Genomic DNA, 18,021 nt, shown 5'->3' on the forward strand with positions numbered 1-18,021 from the left:
GGCACTTTAGAATAAAGGCAGGCGCATGGGACACCGTAGTGAACATTGCCTCTGCGTCTCTGACAAACTTATTAATACAATTTTGTTTAAAAACAGGACTCCTGAGAGAGAAGGGAGGAAGGGGGAGACATGCTCATTTAAGCCCATTCAGCTATTGACATAGCTGTTAATAGTCACCACCGCTGATTTGATTTGAAGCATTCTTTTATTCAGTGTGGGCTTATTTTCAGACATCAACATATCAATACCATTATGCTAAGGCCGTGCTAAAATGTGTTTTTATCTTTTGTTTACGATCATATTCATGATAATGGTATATATATATCCACATCTTTGTAGTACGTGCTGCACGGTTTTTATTTTTGGCTACATGAAGGAAACCCCCCCCCCCCCCCCTCCATCCATTCACAGCTTTTCCTTCATATCTTCAAACTTGGTGCACATGGTGTGTCTCACAACCTCCGCCTCTGACATACTCAGCCCTGCCTACTTTGTGCATCTCCCCCACCAATGAGGGCCCTCGGTGTCTCCCGACCGCTCCTGCAGCAGTCGCCTGATTGGCTGCTATTCTTAGGCATTTTTGGAATGAGGCGGAGATTAGAGTACCTCGTTCTCCCTCTGTTTACACACATAGAGGAGCAGGCAGCAACTGAGGGAATGAAGTCAGGGGGAACGAGGGAGTGTGACTTCTCTGCCTTGCATCCTCGCATCTCACAGCATTCCCACAGTTACGCTTCCACACTCTTGTTCTTCCATGGACCTCTGAACAGTTTTCCATCTGTTCAGCTCGTACTGATGAAAGGTTCCACAGCACTAACCAGTGGACTGTCTGCTGGCTTTGGATTTTGCTCAGGCAAGCAGTATAGGAGCACAAATTGTCCCTGCTGTCGGTCGAAACAGGCAGTGCCGGAGGACGACCAGAAAGCTCAGCTCTCTCACTCAGTTTTATTTTTGCTCCCATGCTTGACTTTGCGCTGAAATGCCAGAGGAGAGTTATTTCATCACCGTGTCGTGGATGTTCATTCAGGTAAGGAGCGGCGAGGGACCAAGTGGGTGGGAGGGGATGGGACAGCTCGAGAAGTGAAGAACTGGTTGAGATGTGACAGTGGACTTTCTCTGAGACTCTAGACACCTTCAAATAGATTTGTAGATTTTTGATTTGATACACTTGATCCACATGCATGTATGTGTTTGGGTGCAGACTACTATGGCTAAAATTAGCCATGTGTTTCTCTGTGTCCAATCATTACCTTTTGCACCGTCTGACGTGAGACAACAAGAATCTAGAACTTGTTGTTGTAGTCATTCTGGCTATATTAACAGATGGTTAATGGTTGTCTGTGTTTTAGTTTCTCAGAGTGATCTCTAGTAATGAGTTCTTGTAAGTTAAGCGTTATTCAAAATGACATATTTTGGCTTTCAGCACACAGGGAATCAAGAGTTGTGAGTTGCTTTTGTGGGTTGCTTCGTGGCATCTTTACTCACATTACATTTAGTCTGTCTAAAGCAATGACACTACATACACCAAACCTGAAGGTAAAAGTCAGACACAGGGACATACAAACTTAACAACTCAATGAAAACCTAACAGCATTCAACAAGTTTACATTTCTTCAAAGAGTGAGTTTCTGAATTGGATTTTTTTAGTTTGAAAGACAGATAATGCCTGTTTGATCTTTCCTAGTCTGTCCGCATTTTAGCAAAAAGTGAGTGTGATCAAACTCATGCATGCATGTGTGTGTGTGTGTGTTTGTCCTTAGTTCAAGAGGATGCTGAACAGAGAGCTCACCCATCTGTCAGAAACCAGTCGTTCGGGGAACCAGGTGTCTGAGTTCATCTCTAGCACCTTCTTAGGTAAAATACCTTCACTTTACTACTCTACTTAAAGATGTGTATCACATAATTTACATGTTTTGTGTTAAAGAGAAGTGTTTCTAATGCGGTCACTATGAGACTGCAGTGTTAATATGTTGTCTTCATCTGACAGAGAAGCAACATGACATGGACATCATGTCTCCCCCCACCAAGGAGAAGGACAAGAAGAAGCGGCCCATGTCCCAGATCAGCGGTGTGAAGAAGGCCACCCACAGCCCCAGCCTCGCCCCCTCCACCATCCCTCGCTTTGGGGTCAATGCCAGCCAGGAAGGACTCCTAGCCAAGGCATGACTAGTTCGAACACTTGTTTATCTCTATTCAAATCATTATGCATTGTTTTTAAGATATTCTCCCTTGCATAGTATGTTGTAATAATATATATTTGCGATTATTGTCCACCGCCAGGAGTTGGAGGATGTTAATAGATGGGGTATTGACATCTTCAAGGTCTCTGAGTATTCTGGGAATCGCCCACTGACGGTCACCATGTACACCATCTTTCAGGTAACATTTGGTCCAGTAAATGAATGAACAAGACAGTAAATGAATGAATGAAGCAATGACGGAACAAAGACATTTCAATAAATGATTGAGCTTTAGCGTGACTTACCCTGTGTCCGACGTGTTGTTTCTCTCCTGCTGCTTCAGGAACGAGACCTGCTGAAGTCCTTTAAGATTCCAGCCGACACTTTCATTACCTTCATGATGACTTTGGAGGATCATTACCATGCCGACGTGGCCTACCACAACAACATCCATGCTGCAGACGTGGTCCAGTCCACGCATGTCTTACTGTCCACACCTGCTCTGGAGGTAGACACCCTAACTCACCCCTGACTAGGAGCAGATACAAACTTTATCATTATTAAAAGAAAACACTAGCATCTGTATATGTCCTGTCATGTTTAGCGTACGCACTCACATTGACAGTCCCTGCCTTCTTGTGTTGTCCAAGGCTGTGTTTACTGATCTGGAGATCCTCGCCGCTCTGTTTTCAAGCGCCATCCATGATGTGGATCACCCTGGAGTTTCCAATCAGTTTCTCATCAACACCAGTGAGTTTGCATAGCTCCACAGGGATTATATGAACGTGTGTGAGTGCTGAGTGTATTTAACTATGCGGATGACGTGCCTGTATACACGAGTCTGTGTAGAATTGTGTCTCTGCATCAATTTGTTTCCCATCCAGGTGGGTTAGAGCTGTCAGTAAAAGCACTCTTTTTGCTTTCAGACTCAGAGCTGGCCCTGATGTACAATGACTCGTCGGTGCTGGAGAATCACCATCTGGCTGTTGGCTTTAAGCTTCTGCAGGAAGATAACTGTGACATCTTTCAGAACCTCGGCAAAAAGCAGAGACAGTCGCTGCGCAAAATTGTCATTGATATGGTAGGACACCTCGGTCAAACCCTTGAGATTGCAGACTTGGTGCTGTTTCTGTCTGAAATGTAACTCTGTTTTCTTCAAATCACCTACAGGTGCTGGCCACAGATATGTCTAAACACATGAATCTCCTGGCAGACCTGAAAACCATGGTGGAGACCAAGAAAGTGACCAGTCTAGGAGTCCTACTGCTGGACAACTACTCAGACCGCATACAGGTGAGAACCGCTTTAGTAATTGTTAGAGCTGCATTGATCAATATTTTAATATGAACAATGAATGTGTCATGTGACAACTGACACATTTTGCAACACTGCAGAGCACTTTAGCATCCTTCTGCTCCGTTTTGGTTTTTGCAGCCACCAACTTCATTGGTTTGGTTCAGTTTTCCCGCTTTAATCAACCAAAATACTACCAGGCAGGTGTTTTCAACGTACAAGCTCTAAAAAAAACACTGTACACTACCTACTCAGCCCCAAATGGCAGACAAAGCTTCAGATAGCTGGTAAACATTGCTGCTGAAGAGCCAAATGTTTCCCTCAGGAGTTAGTTGAAACCAAACAGTACTCAAAGCAGTGAATAATGGACTTCAATCGATCAGTTGGCCAGAAACACGACTCCAAATCATTGTCTCCAACAGCTCGCCACCACAACTTTACAAAGTGTTTACAGCTTTTTCTGCTGTCCCAAGTGACCAAAATACGATTCATACGGTTTTCCAGTATTACGATTGTTTACATTTCAGTTCACGGTGGAAAAAAACAACTAAAAAAGCTGATAAGAAATTTGTTTTTTTTCACCGCAGGTCCTTCAGAACATGGTGCACTGTGCCGACCTGAGCAACCCCACCAAGCCTCTCGAGTTATACCGGCAGTGGACGGACCGCATCATGGTGGAGTTTTTCACCCAGGGGGACAGGGAGAGAGACAAGGGCATGGAGATCAGCCCCATGTGTGACAAACAAAACGCCTCAATAGAGAAGAACCAGGTACAGTATTGAAGCCAGATTACTTCATGAAATCTACTATAAATTATAATAAAGTCTTAAATTGAATGAAGACAATTTCACAAAAAGGGGACTTGAAGAAAAAGAGAAATGCCTTTATAGATACAAACCACTTCTTGCCTCTCCCTTTCAGGTGGGATTCATTGACTACATTGTTCATCCTCTGTGGGAGACGTGGGCCGACCTCGTCCACCCAGATGCTCAGGAGATCCTGGACACACTGGAGGATAACAGGGAGTGGTACCAGAGCATGATCCCCCACAGCCCCTCGCCCCACCCAGAGGACCAGCAGGAAGGAGCCCATGCCGGGGAATCCTCAGTGCTCAGTGGTGGCTCTATTTCGGCCGACAAGTTCCAGTTTGAGCTGACATTGGAAGAAGAGGGAGAGTCTGATACAGAGAGTCCACCTGAGGAAGAGGAGGGCTCTAGCGGCAGTAGGGGGCCTGAACTCTCCAGAACAGATTCTGGCAGTGGATTTGATGCAGTATCTGCTACGGCTCGCCTGCTCACCAAAAAGCTCTCCACTGATTCAGGCAGGACGTTTTCTTTAGACTCTGATAAAGATATGGCAGAAGACCGAGAAACAGACCAGGAAGGCGTCTCCGGGGTACCACGCTTTAGACTCGGCACATAGCACCTGTCAAAAGTTGTATTTCTTTTGGCCTTTTGTTTATTTTTCTCCATTTCGGTGCCTCCTCTCTCACTCCCCTTCTCCCGCTCCAGCCAAGCTCCACCAACTCTGGTTTCTGCAGTCAGGGTGACAGCAAGCCTCGGGGTGGGGAGTGCACGTGGGTGTGGGGGTGTCAAGAAAGTCTGCAGTTTTACACGGCAGTCATTTCCACTGGAGGGATACAGATAGACTGAGTCACTGTTCTAATAGAGGACCAGTCCTCTGTGTTCTGTGTCTCTCAGTCAGACATACTGTGGATAAAGTTCTACAGACACGATGAGACGTTTAAAACAACTCTCCTACCAGCCAACTCAAGCTCTACTACCACAAATGACGGAGCTGTCTTCCTCTTTTGTGAAGAAAGTGAGGAAGTGATGAATGAGTGAAAAACGAGTGAAAACACGACAACATCTTGTAAGACATCTTGCCAAACTTACAATTTACAGGGACAATGCTGTTTTGCCCGCTTTCTTAGTGTTTGTTTATTCTGTTATCTTTTATTTACGTCCACGTGCAGTGAAATGCAGTAAATGAAGATACAGTAAATAGAAGACTTCAAAGTATTGGCAGAAAGGAGCTATGCCGGATTTTATGCAGGAAACTTTAAATGTAGCAGACGTTTTGAGTGACTCTATCATTATTATTGTATAAGTAGCACTCCTTTCAGCTGGTGTTGCACAGCCCATTTAATTGTGTTCAGCAAGCAGTAGTTTCAGAAAAAACATGACTATAATAAAGTGGCTGGCAGAACATATTATTTTGAGATTTTCGGTTGTTTTAGGCTTACTATTTCCGTTTTTATAATCCTTAACTATGATATTGTCAGCGACAAAACTGAGCCAGGGTCAGTGAAGTGTTATACAGTCAAGGAATTACATCCAAAGCACTGTGGGCTGTGCACATGGTGCCTCCCAGTGTTGACAAGTGGAACTGAAGTTCTAGCATTGGAGGTAAATAATTAGCACCGGTTTTGCATAGGCCTATATGGAAAATATATTTAAAACGTATTTAACTGTAGGACTAACCAAAATATCAGTTATGTTTCAGTTTTATTTCAAGTCACTCATTTTGGCATTCTTAGTATTTGGCACCCATTTTATCAGTTTGCCTTCAAGTTATGCACTTTACAGTTTTTGTTCATAACTAGCCCTCATTGTGGTTTTTAAGGGCTTGAGCCAAAACATGAACACTTTGGAGGCTGTTGACAAAAAATCGGCTTGTCCATCCATGGCTGTCAAGCAACCAGCACGGACATCATGCAAAAAGTAAACGCTGCAGTACAGCTATGAATTCATTAAACTATCCATTGAAATCCATTTTCATTACTACATAATGTGTTACTACACAGCATCCACCTACTAAAATGTCGTTTCTGGAAACATTCACTTGCAGACATTACTAGATGACAAGGGCAGTGAGTCGGAAGCACAAGGGTTGCAAAAAAAAGAATGTTAGCATCGTTGTAACTGCAAAAATATAAAATAATCCAGGAGACAGTTTCATACGGCAGACTTTTTTTTTCATCTTTTTTTCTCTCATTGATCAATATTTCGCTCTTCACAGGGACATGGTCAATGACAAAACAAGTGCCAAGCAAGCATGACACAACCCGTACTGTAATTTCCATTTTGCCACTGGCTACTTTCCATCAGTGACTGATAAAGTTGGTTGATTGTAGCGCCCTGTGTGCCAATCTGACCCGAGTTGTCTGTTCCTTTTTTTCTAACTCTTGTTCAAACAGTAACGGAAACTGATATTTTCTTAAAACAGTGATGTGTTTTTTTGCGTGTGTGAGTGAATGACTGGGTTGACTCTTTTGATGTATTTGCTAAGAAAAAACCAAAGCACTTTGTACGGTACTTTTACAGTTCTGCACTTCCAGTACAGTTGAACATGTATGGTGACTGTTTCACTGTTTGTTTTTTTCTGTTGGCAAATAGCCTGGTGGTTGAGTTGAATTGCACGGGCTGGACCACTACAGCTCTTAAAGGTCAGATGTCGGAGGGACTGAAGTTCTTTTTTATAATCGACTGCACACAAAAAATGTGTTTTGTTGAAATGCATGACATTGGCTGCAGGATTTAAAGAAGAGTTTATAGATAATTTACAAAACTGTTTTTGTATTACCATGAAACAGAGTAAATCAAGTGTTAATGTGTGAACAAGCTGAAAAGTTTTTTGACGCCTTATTTTCAAACCTGGGATTTTTTTTTTTCTGGTCATAGATGTGTTCACTGTCATGCTGGATTAAACATGTGCAATCCTGTCTGTAGCCATAAACAGCACCAAACAGACCAACACTCAAGGATGCCTTCAACATTAAGGTCTATTTAACAACTTAACGAGCACAACATGCGAATATTCGGTCTGTCTCTCTGCATGTCACTAATTGTTTGATTTTGTGTATTTTCCTCACAGTTCTTCGTGTACAGTTTATTTATTATTTCTATATAATCTGTCAGAAATGATGGAACAGTAGACTTTTTTTAGTCTGAGGTTTAGAATAGATTGATGTGTAGAAAGTCACACAGGACATATTTCAACTATAACTCATCTTTTTTCCTTCTCATTTCATTACTTTATTGTCTGCAAATAACGTGATACATAGGCAAAAATACTCACTTTCATTTTTTTCTTGGTATAAAAATAGTTTAGTGACATATTTCCGTATGAGTTTTCTGAAACATCGCTCATCTCCTGTCTTCCTCAGTTTCCACTGATCTGAACAGATCTTACAGTAAGTGTGTTAATCTGAGACGTGTTTGATTCACAGCGAAGGTAATATAGTCACACAGCGTCAAGTCATCCTAGATCAGTATTTCCGTTCTTAGAGATAATAGAATAAGGATCATGAACTAAAGACTGCAGCTTTGACAATCCAAACTGTTAGCCCTCTCTCCAACTAGAACTGTATGCCTTGCCAATAAAAGAAAAACTATTCACTCTTTGAAGTCTTGTTCTCTGCTTTTATGAGGAAACTAAATAATAAAACACGGTAAAGCAGATTATTCTTGTTATTACACAATGGTACTATCTTAACAAGTAGCAGCCTGCTGATGGGAATCTTGTCTTTTTTATCATTCATTTGATAGCTGTAGTTATTAGGTAAGCTATATACGAAACACATAATTTATAGATTAAACAACACAAGGAACATAAGCAAAGTGTCAATACCTCAACCAACGTCAACACTAAAATGCTGCTAATGTGTTTATGCATCTGTAATAATAATCCAATAATATAATATTTATGATATTTTTCTGGTATTTCAACATTTACTCACCACTACTACATTCACTATTTATTCTCACTATAATACTGAATTAACACCTATGAATAATGTGCAGAATGGGTGGGGGCAGGGCTCTGTGTGAATGAACGGATGCTCTCCTCTGATTGGTCAACCGTCCTGCCAGTCATCCTTACACTCTGTTTGTACCCGCTTATGCCGGGGCTGTCAATCAAGAGGCGCACGAGCTACTGCAGGTGCAAAGCCGGACTGTGGGCTAGTCGCTGCTGAGGATAAAACACACCGCTCATGGTAAAACTCTGCGCTTATTTCTCATTGCGGGGCCAAGTTAAGTCTAACAGTTTGCAACGGATTTAATTCGGGTTGTTTGTCGCTTGTCATATCCTGGATTATGACAGAAAATGTAGTCGTAAACAAGGAAGAGTAACCTTCATTTGACATAACGTTAGCGGGGATGCTTAGCTAGCTGCTTCTTTTAACTACTGGTAACGGTCTGCTGTGTTAGCATTAAAGGGAGCGATGCTCGCCTAATTGCATGCGTTTACAAAGACTACAACTTGCATTTATATCTGTATTGCTTTCAAGTCTTTAACGTTTGATCTTTATTATAAGTGGTAGCTGAGTAACGTGTGACATAAAGCCTTGTACCGGGGTTTTTTTAACGTGTTTTTCTCCAGCTAACGTGAACAAGCAGCTAGTTAACGTTATATCTCTAGCAAGCTAACGCTACATAAGCTCCACTATGGATAAGGATGTAGTTCAGGCCGTTTAAATTGGGAGCATGTATGTGTTCACAAACTGTCAGGTGGCACTTCAGGCGTGGCCCGTTTGTCTGACATTCTCTAATTTACTACATGGTAAATTCTGTCCAACCATATGGTCATTCATAATTGCTCCATGCAGGTTTCATGCCGTCCTAATGGGAAAGGATCGGTATCTTAGCTGATGCTTAGCCTGCTAAGCTGTGGTACTTCCGTCCTCTTATCTCGTGGGGCGGAGGTGTGCATTCCTTGTCTGACCAGTGTTATTGACATGAAGTGGAAACACTCACGACTGTGTGTGAGCATTTGGTTGCTGGTATTGACACAGCCTCTTGGCGAAACGGCTGCATACATTGTATTCCTTGATAATGTCATGACACGGTTCGGGAGTGTAACCTGGCGTCATACAGCAGCCGGTATTTACTGATAAACTTTACTGGTTAAATGAGGCTGCCATGAACAGTCAGTCAATAGTAGTAAACTAGAAACTTAGGTATTTGACAGCTGCCAGGCTGATACAATGCTCTCTGTCTTGTCTTTATTTTTCAGACTTGTTGTACACCTTTTTAACCTTTGACATAACACTGTATTGTATTATGATATTTTAATAACTAAAGGGCTTTTGTGTTATCACGGGGTTGGTCTTGTTTATCCCAAAGTCATTAGGCTTTCATGTTTCTTAAATGTGCTGATCTCTAAGTTGAAACACGTTCAGTAGGAATAATACAAAAACATGCTAACTAATTGACGAAAGGTGTGGTAATCTGTCACATGTCCTAAACTTCAACAGCAGTATTTTATCAAATGTTTTAAAGGCAGGATTGTTTTTATTTTGATCATTTATTTCAACCAAACATGAACTGTTTCATCCAGTGACAGGGGAATTGTGTATGACACTGTATCTACAGGGAGTTACAGTGCCTAGTCTGATATAATCAAATACAACAGCCCTACCTTTGTAGATTTATATAATGTCTCGTTTTTGAGACACTGTCAGGGAGCCCTTGTGACTGTCACTTGTGGTGGTGTTGTTGTTGTATTGGGTTTTATTACGGTCTTTCTTTTGTCACAGGCATGTAACTGATTAATGTGAGATCTCAATCCTTGCATAGATGGCGTCTGCAAATGCCACATACGGACAGAAGGAGTCCTCGGAACAGAACTTTGATTACATGTTTAAAATCCTCATCATTGGCAACAGCAGCGTCGGAAAGACTTCCTTCCTCTTCCGCTATGCAGACGACTCATTCACACCAGCCTTTGTCAGCACAGTGGGCATCGACTTCAAGGTGAAGACCATCTACAGGAACGACAAGAGGATAAAGCTGCAGATATGGGTGAGGAAGTGAACATACACATGCATGTAGACGTGGGGGAGCTAGTGGATCACAGTAGCTGACATGTTACTCCTGAAGAGTTGTGAAAAGGAATTGAAAACTCACATTGCATTGCTTGTTGCAGCTTTCTGCTATATTTCTATCTTTATTTTGCATTACATAATTACTACCAATGCAACAATCAAATGTTTTCTCTGTATCTGCTGATACATGAGGATTTCCTTCCATAATACAGTGACACCTTTAGCCAAAAAGGCTTACAGTATAATTGGAAAAAGAGTTCAGATATATGTGAGAGCTGAATAGCTATAATTTAAAGGTACAGTGTGTCGGATTTAGGGAGATTTAGTGTCAGTAATCGAATATAACATTCATAAGTATGTTTTCATTGTGTATTATCTCCTGCCGCTAAGAATTGTTGTGTTTTCATTACTTTAGAATGAGCTGTTTATATCTATTTAGGGAGCGGTTCCTCTTTACAGAGTCTGCCATGTTGCACCGCCATGTTTCTACAGTAGCCCTGAACCATGCAGCAATGACACCCCCGATACAGTATTAAGTATATAAGACCGCAACTAACGATTATTTTAATTATTGATAAATCTGCTGATTATATTTCTCTAGTAATGGTTTTGTGTCTAAAATTAAAAATATCTATTTCAATATCTCAAAGTCAAAGGTAACGTCTTTAAAGGTCTTATTTCGTCCAACCAGCAGTTCAAAACCCCAAAATATTCAGTTTACAAATAGAAAACACTGAAAAGCAGCAAATCCCCACATTAGAGAAGTTGTATCCAGATAGTTTTTTACCATTTTTGCTTGAAAGGTGCCTCAAACAATTAATCAGTTATCAACAACGTTGTATACAACTATTCCGTTGATGAAATATTCAACTAATTGCAGCTAAAAAGTACATTTAATTGAACAGAATGAATGTAAGTTTCGTTTCTACCTGCAGACCGTCTTTAGTCAGAATGTGTGTTGTTCACGCTGCCCCATCACATCTGGGACTGATGTTTCCATGTGTCTCTAATGATTCCCAGCTGCCCCCAGAATAACTTCATCTGCTGTGTAATGGCAATACCCTTGAAGTGTTCTGAACATGAGCCATAAAGCCTGACCCTGGGACCAATTGCTTATGACGTGGGGGGGACAGCAGAGGAATGCCTAATGGTCATGGGAGTTTGGCTTAATGTTAAACCTCCACAATCATCAGGAGGCACGTGCATAAGGCATAAATCCTTTGCAGGTGCTGGGAGACAATGATCTGCACAAAAAGACGAAAAAATCCCAATGTTTATTTAATCCTACATGGAAATGACAATGTTTAGACCACAGCCCGAGCAGGAGCGTCTCTGGATCGATGGAAACCGTGTCATGTCCACGAGACAAATATATATTTACTCAAAAATATTTCTCAATTAAAAAAATGATGGTATTTGTGTAGGACACTGCTGGCCAGGAGCGCTACAGGACAATCACCACAGCTTACTACAGAGGAGCCATGGGCTTCATCCTCATGTATGACATCACCAACGAGGAGTCCTTCAACGCCGTCCAAGACTGGTGAGTGACACTTCTATCTCAAAAAGAAGTTTGTGATTAAAATGGGAATTGAACTAGCAGGAATGATGGTTGTAAAAAAGAAACATTTGTCTTTTCTCAGCAGCTAAAGCGTGTGTGTTGATCTATTGTAGTGCTGAGCCCTCAGTGCTTTCTAAAGACTATAGCATCTAAGAGAAAGGATGCTTGTGAGACTCAGTCAGCCGATGTAGCTAAACACCCTGTACTATGTCTGCTAACAGGTCGACCCAGATCAAGACGTACTCATGGGACAATGCCCAGGTCCTCTTGGTGGGGAACAAGTGTGATATGGAGGATGAACGAGTGGTGGCCTCAGAGAGGGGCCGACAGCTGTCAGAACAGCTGGGTAAGTCAGCTGGTCACAGTAAAAACTAGAGGACAGGTCTCTGTTGCTTTTCCTCTTCTCTGCTCGGTGCATTAATGAAAATGATATGTAATCGTGACCATATAATAACGTTCCTATATATGTTTCTAAACATTAGTAAAATTGGGTTGTATTTGGACAGGGGGGGGATCTTTGTTTATTTTAGAGGTTGTGTTTTATAAACAAATGTCGTGTTTAACATCTATAGATGGCATACTGTATGTCATCATGATTCAACTTTTCTTCTTGCCACGTTACATCATTTCCATGTTTGAAACTGATGTTGCAACAATTTAGGCGGAAGTAATTGTAAATGAAAGGCAGTGATGAGTCATGCTAACATCCTTCTTAACTATCAACTATATTTTATTGTAGCACAAGTCTGACTATCTGCACTGAAGTCTTCGTAAGGCAATGATTTATTTTTTAGTCGAGCTAGCTTTCTTCTCTTCCTGTTGGAACATGTAACATCAAAAACATATCGCTCTGGGAGTGATCCGAGTGGTCAGACTGAGTCATAGTATCACATGTAACTAACAGTAATTGGAGTTAATCTCAGTATGGTTTAAGTATGATCTGTAAAGATAAACTTACACAAATCTGATACGGAGGGATCATTGTTGATGTTTGGATTAACCAGGTTAGCCACACATCTGAACAATAAGCGTAACCATAGCTCTGTCTCTCTCGCCCCTCTGCAGGTTTTGAGCACTTCGAAGCGAGCGCCAAAGATAACATTAACGTGAAGCAGACCTTCGAGCGGCTGGTGGACATCATCTGTGAGAGGATGACAGACAGTCTGGACAACAACGACCCGACTGTCACTGGCTCTAAACAGGGACCGCAGCTCAACGAGCAGCCACAGAGGTCCACTCAGGATTGTGCTTGCTAAACATGACCACACACACACACACACACTGTCTGCTGTCCTAAAATCCTCACAACTTGTTTAGGTTTGTCTCTTACTTTCTTTTCATTCTCATACACACGGTTATTACACACAAACACTGCCACACAGAGAAACGCAACCTGACGTCTTAGACTCTCCTCCCCTCTCGCTACACCAAGAGCATCATCCACATTTCAGAGGTACAGAGATGATGTGATGGTGCTAACTTAGTTAGAGAGGTGAAGAAGAAATAACAGAGGTACAGTCCCAGCTTGTCTTTCTCTCTTACTTAAACACGTTTATACACACACACACACAATCCTTATCGTAACAGACTTATAAAAGGCCGGTTAAGGCTGAAACTCCATCATTCCTTGTTGACGTGTCTACAATTGGGTTTTACTATAAAAGGATGTGGATCCTCCAATCACAGGCCCCACTCAGCACTAACGCCTCAAACCTAAATGGATACAAATTTGTTTCACTTTCAGTCCCTTTGTTACTGTGGATAGCGTTGCTGTTTTTTTTTTTAAAAACACTTTTAAGTTTGTTGGGTGTGGTTTTGAGCATGTGAAATCACCGACCCTCGTCAGTGTTGTGATTGAGTTTCTACAAATAGTTACGCTCAAAGTTTGATGTCCAAACAGGGTCATTTGAAAATAATCTTTTAATTTTAGGATGAAATATAAGAATAGCAGAGGTGATGTTTATCGGCTGCTGGTCAACTTATTCTTATTCATTTTTGGCCCCTTTCCCCAATTTCTTTATTTTCTTTATTTTAGTGAAATTGGACGGCAGTGTCAGTCTTTTTTTTTATTACTTTTTTGTAACTATTTTTTAAGACATTCGACAGAATAGAAAGATAAGGGATGTCCCAAATTGAGAAGAGTGTATAAATGTTTAAACGTCAATAAATATGCAGATATAATATATATACATGAATAAGTATATCATACAATAATGATTTAGGGTATTGGGTTCCTACCTGTGCTTTAGTGAGCGGTGCATGATGCTGTTTCAACCGATTCTGGTTGATCGGATGGTTATTTGTATGAGCTGCTGTCCTACAGTTTCAGTACTTGGAGGTATCAAATGGGGCTAAAGGTTCCACATGTTAAGCTCACAACCTCATCTTATTAACATTTCATTCACTGCACACAGTGTGCAACATGCACTCACGAGAAAGGCATGTGATTCAGTGTGAGCGCTGCTATACCACAGACCTCTCCATCAACTTCAGATAGTCACTTATGTCATGGTGGAAGATATTTCCATCTCCACGTTATGAGGGAACCTTATGTTTTTAAGCATGTTAAATGTCAAATTGTGAGTTCTCTCTCTGATGCTACGGTTCGGGATTTGTCTGCTCGTGTAACACAGTACAACACCGTATGTAAGTCATGCGAGGCATGCGAACATATTTTCAACATTTTAAGTTATTTCAAAATAAAGCTTATTTATTTTGTATTATTTGTAACTTCATTTACTTTTAAGATAATGTTCTTCCTAGATTATGCATTGCGGTCTGCACTGTACTTTTTAAAGGAGATGTTCAATAGTATTCGATTGCTTAAACTCTCCCAGCTTTGAAATGAAAATGTATTTGTGTTTACGGTGAATATAAAGGTTAAGATGCTTCCTCAAGAGGAACGTTAAAAGTTTCCAGTTTAAGAGTCTCTTATCATATCAGCACAGCTTTGGTGGGAAGTTTGTTTGTCTTTTGATATCAGTTATGTAACTTCCAAGACTTAGTAGTGTAAAAGCAGACTGTTCTCTCAGAGCAATAGGAGTCATTTCTCTCCACACCCAAATATGAGCAATGTACTACCCCGCTGAAGGTTTGTAATGTACGCGGGTTAGCGAATGTACAGTTTCTGTAAAGGCAGTCTTAACAACTGTTCTTTCTGAAGTCATCTCAACATTAGACTTTTGTGAGACTTGCACTAACGTGGGAATGTTTTCCTTCTCTGTGCGGGAGCTTCAAAGAGGGAAACTGGGAAGTAAAGTGAATACTCTGAACACTTTGTTAAAACGCTGATTCTCACTGCAGTGGTTCACTTTTGACTTTTGTTACTTTATTTATTGTGTTTTGCTACAGCTGTAAACTTGCCAGTGACTTAGGAACACTTCTCGATCCTGTTCAACTCTCCTCCTCTTCTTCCTCCCATAAATAACTCTTGTAAATAGGAATTTTCTGCCTGTCGGCTATTAGTTGTGTTAATTGTGCTGTAATTCTGTAATGTCAGATTTGCTAAAATGAGGAATCAATAAACAAATTCTAAAAGGTGGAGTTTTACGTTGGTTCAACAATTATTTACAAAAAGTGCACATGTGATGTTAGAGAAAAAGGTTGAGAGTAGGTTGTATTTTGCCCAGCAGAGGGCACAACGCTGCAACAATGTCTTGTTTTCTACCCTCAGAGTTGTTTGACCATCTATGGTTTGGTTCAGCTTTCCCCTGCTGCACTTAACACAACACTCACAGTGCCAACTGTTAAATAGAAGACACATGCAAAGGTGTGAATTCTAGCAAATGTTCCTTTTAACTAATAAAGCAAGCAGAGCCTCCCGCTCAGTAAGAAACAGAACACGTGAGCTGTAGTAATGTAGTGAATTTAATAAATGTCAGGTAGAGACTTGAGAGTCCATTACACATGGGTAGATAGGGGGGGTTCTCAGCACGTACACATACATTCGTGGAGGTTTGGTGACTGAAGAACTACACAGCAGCCACCATAATGAAAAATACAATAGTTACTGTACACGAAAGCAACAAGACATGCAGTGTTCATTTTTGCAACAAAAGAAAAGAAAACAACAAGAAGTAAGACCATATGTAAAATAAGAAATGTTTCAGTAAATAAAATATATATTTGTCATTGCTAAGTGCTTGTAAACAAGTAAGGCATTATATTACACATTGGGTGACAGCACTTGGTGACACCCTGGTGTTTGGTTGCACTCGTCTTGAGATTGTCCCGCTTACACGCATATAAACGCTATCCCACACCAGTCCATTTCATAGCAGTTTGCTACATGGCTTCCCAAAGAAAATGAGGGCAACAAAATAAGTCTGATTGCTGCGTAACACTGCCAGATTTTCAGGAATCTGAAGAGGCTGGCAGGCCACACCTGCTGCTGGCTAACCTGTCATTATTCCAGTAGACTTGTAGCTCTCATCAGGGTCTGTGTTTTGCACTGTGCTGTGCAAATGTCTTCTGTTCCTCAGTGACAAGCATGTTCTTACAATGGCCTCATATCAATACTCTGATAAGGATTTTGTGTTACAAAAGGCAAATGTTCCGCTTTATACAGGCCTGCATCCTCGGCGCATACTTAAGAGCCGTATAAACATCCATGAAGAGCTCCATTACTGGCATTTAGTAGGCCTGGACCTGGTTTGGTATAAGCTGACATCCACTGCTGACATGGTTCATCACCTTCTGCTTCAGCTGGGCCACTTGCTCCCTGAGGACGCTGGCTGTGGAGGCCAGCTCGGTGTTTTGCGTTTTCAGGTTCTTGACCTTGTCTTCCAGCCGAGAGATCCTCTCCAGTTTTCTCTTGCGGCATTTGGAGGCGGCTATCCTGTTCCGCAGCTTTTTCCTCTCCGCCTTGATGCGCTCCTGGTTGTCCATGTCAATAGGAGACAGCGGGGGGCTGTCCCCGAAGCTCTGCATGTCTGGTACAGTCTGAGGCTCGTCCTTCACCAAACCGGCAGCCTGGAGACGTGACAGAGCGGCCGCGGCAGCCGCCTGTTGCTGCGCGCTGACCAGATGAGACGGAGGCGGCGGGAAGGGGACGATGTCCGTGGAGTAGTTGATGGAGGTGGCTCCGAGCGGACTGGCCGCATAGCCGTTCAAAGTAGTGTAAACAGGAAGGTCTGATGCCTGAAGCCCGCCGGAGCCCACTGCGTTGGCTGAACCGAGGAGCTCAAGTCTGTCCACGGAGACGCACCCCGCCTCGCTCAGCTGATTCTGCTTGTGAAGATCCTCCAGCGCCTTGACGAAACCTTCCGCGAACTCCTGCTCGTCACTGGCGGACTTCGGGTAGAGGAAGTGGGAGGCCGGGTTGGCGGTGGTGACCAGACCGTTCGACTGGATGATAAGGCGCTCCAGGTCCGGAGTGGTTAGCTTCAAAAGTCCCAAATCCGGGGAGTTGAGGAGTCCGTCTGTGTCCCGGAGCGGGTTTGATTTGAGCTCGGAGTTGTGGTCGTCCAGGTTCAGATTAATGTCCTTCTTCATCATCGTGCTCTGGGAATAGATGCTGAAGAACCTCGGAGTGTTCGCGGTGCCTGGGTAGAGGGTTGTTTCCATTCTACACCCTCACATGAGGGAGTGTTGAGCGTTACGCATTAATGATCTCTCAGCAATCCCGATCCAAACATGAGGAAATCAGCTGATCCTTATTCTTACGCGATCTTCCTCTTCCCCTTTTTTACGTATCAGTCACGCTATCAGTCGACCACTTCTGCTGTTGTGCCTGAGGGGCTCTGATGTGTCTCTTCAGCGCGCGGACGATATTGTCTTTTCCCGATGGCACGACTGCTATGCGCAGCGCCAGACCTCGCTCGCTTTCTAGCCCTAAAAATTCCATTATGTCACTCCAGAGCGCGGAGATTGGCCCAAAATGACGTTGGTTTCCGGTTTAATTTGAATAAGGGGCCGAACCGGTCTTTATTGCCATGGAGACTTTAGGTAAACTACAAACAGTGCAATGCATTGTGGTTTGATGTCATAGCATAAAAAAGCTCGGGGTCGCCAAAAGAGAGCAGAGACTGGGCGGGGAAGGTGTAAGAGGCGAGAGGAAAGAACAGAGGAACAGGCCTTACCGAACATATTCCTTCAACTAAGGCACTTTTAAAAGACTTCAATAAGAAAATAGAGTATTATAATCAGCTTTATGTAAC

The 18,021-nt window shown here is 42.2% G+C and overlaps 3 protein-coding genes across 6 annotated transcripts in view; 2 read left to right on the forward strand and 1 right to left on the reverse strand.

The window, feature by feature from the left end:
* Positions 1 to 7,878, forward strand: part of pde4ca (phosphodiesterase 4C, cAMP-specific a) — a 47,287-nt gene extending 39,409 nt beyond the window's left edge. For all 4 annotated transcript variants that reach the window (XM_079173323.1, XM_079173320.1, XM_079173322.1 and 1 more), the window contains 9 exons: positions 1,761 to 1,854; positions 1,988 to 2,160; positions 2,281 to 2,379; positions 2,524 to 2,688; positions 2,831 to 2,930; positions 3,107 to 3,261; positions 3,351 to 3,473; positions 4,061 to 4,243; positions 4,395 to 7,878. In XM_079173323.1, coding sequence (XP_079029449.1) covers positions 1,761 to 1,854; positions 1,988 to 2,160; positions 2,281 to 2,379; positions 2,524 to 2,688; positions 2,831 to 2,930; positions 3,107 to 3,261; positions 3,351 to 3,473; positions 4,061 to 4,243; positions 4,395 to 4,895 — 1,593 coding nt within the window. In that variant the 3' untranslated portion in view covers positions 4,896 to 7,878. The remainder of the gene's footprint in view (positions 1 to 1,760; positions 1,855 to 1,987; positions 2,161 to 2,280; positions 2,380 to 2,523; positions 2,689 to 2,830; positions 2,931 to 3,106; positions 3,262 to 3,350; positions 3,474 to 4,060; positions 4,244 to 4,394) is intronic.
* Positions 7,879 to 8,417: 539 nt separating this feature from the next.
* Positions 8,418 to 15,375, forward strand: LOC306705957 (ras-related protein Rab-3A-like). Its single transcript, XM_079172862.1, has 5 exons — positions 8,418 to 8,472; positions 10,055 to 10,279; positions 11,727 to 11,845; positions 12,085 to 12,209; positions 12,929 to 15,375. Exons 1-5 carry the CDS (start codon positions 8,470 to 8,472, stop codon positions 13,117 to 13,119), a joined length of 663 nt encoding a protein of 220 aa, XP_079028988.1. The 5' UTR covers positions 8,418 to 8,469; the 3' UTR covers positions 13,120 to 15,375.
* Positions 15,376 to 15,712: 337 nt separating this feature from the next.
* Positions 15,713 to 17,679, reverse strand: LOC306705647 (transcription factor JunD-like). Its single transcript, XM_079172459.1, has one exon. It carries the CDS (start codon positions 17,426 to 17,428, stop codon positions 16,496 to 16,498), a length of 933 nt encoding a protein of 310 aa, XP_079028585.1. The 5' UTR covers positions 17,429 to 17,679; the 3' UTR covers positions 15,713 to 16,495.
* Between the last annotated feature and the right edge of the window lie 342 nt (positions 17,680 to 18,021).

Source organism: Pholis gunnellus (assembly GCF_910591455.1).
Source record: "Pholis gunnellus genome assembly, chromosome: 14".
Taxonomy (NCBI): domain Eukaryota; kingdom Metazoa; phylum Chordata; class Actinopteri; order Perciformes; family Pholidae; genus Pholis; species Pholis gunnellus.

Coding starts and splice junctions, on each gene's coding strand:
- LOC306705957 (XM_079172862.1), top strand. Junction 11,846..12,084: donor TTCAACGCCGTCCAAGACTG/GTGAGTGACACT, acceptor GTCTGCTAACAG/GTCGACCCAGATCAAGACGT. Junction 12,210..12,928: donor ACAGCTGTCAGAACAGCTGG/GTAAGTCAGCTG, acceptor GCCCCTCTGCAG/GTTTTGAGCACTTCGAAGCG.
- LOC306705647 (XM_079172459.1), bottom strand. CDS start 17,428: ATGGAAACAACCCTCTACCCAGGCACCGCGAACACTCCGAGGTTCTTC.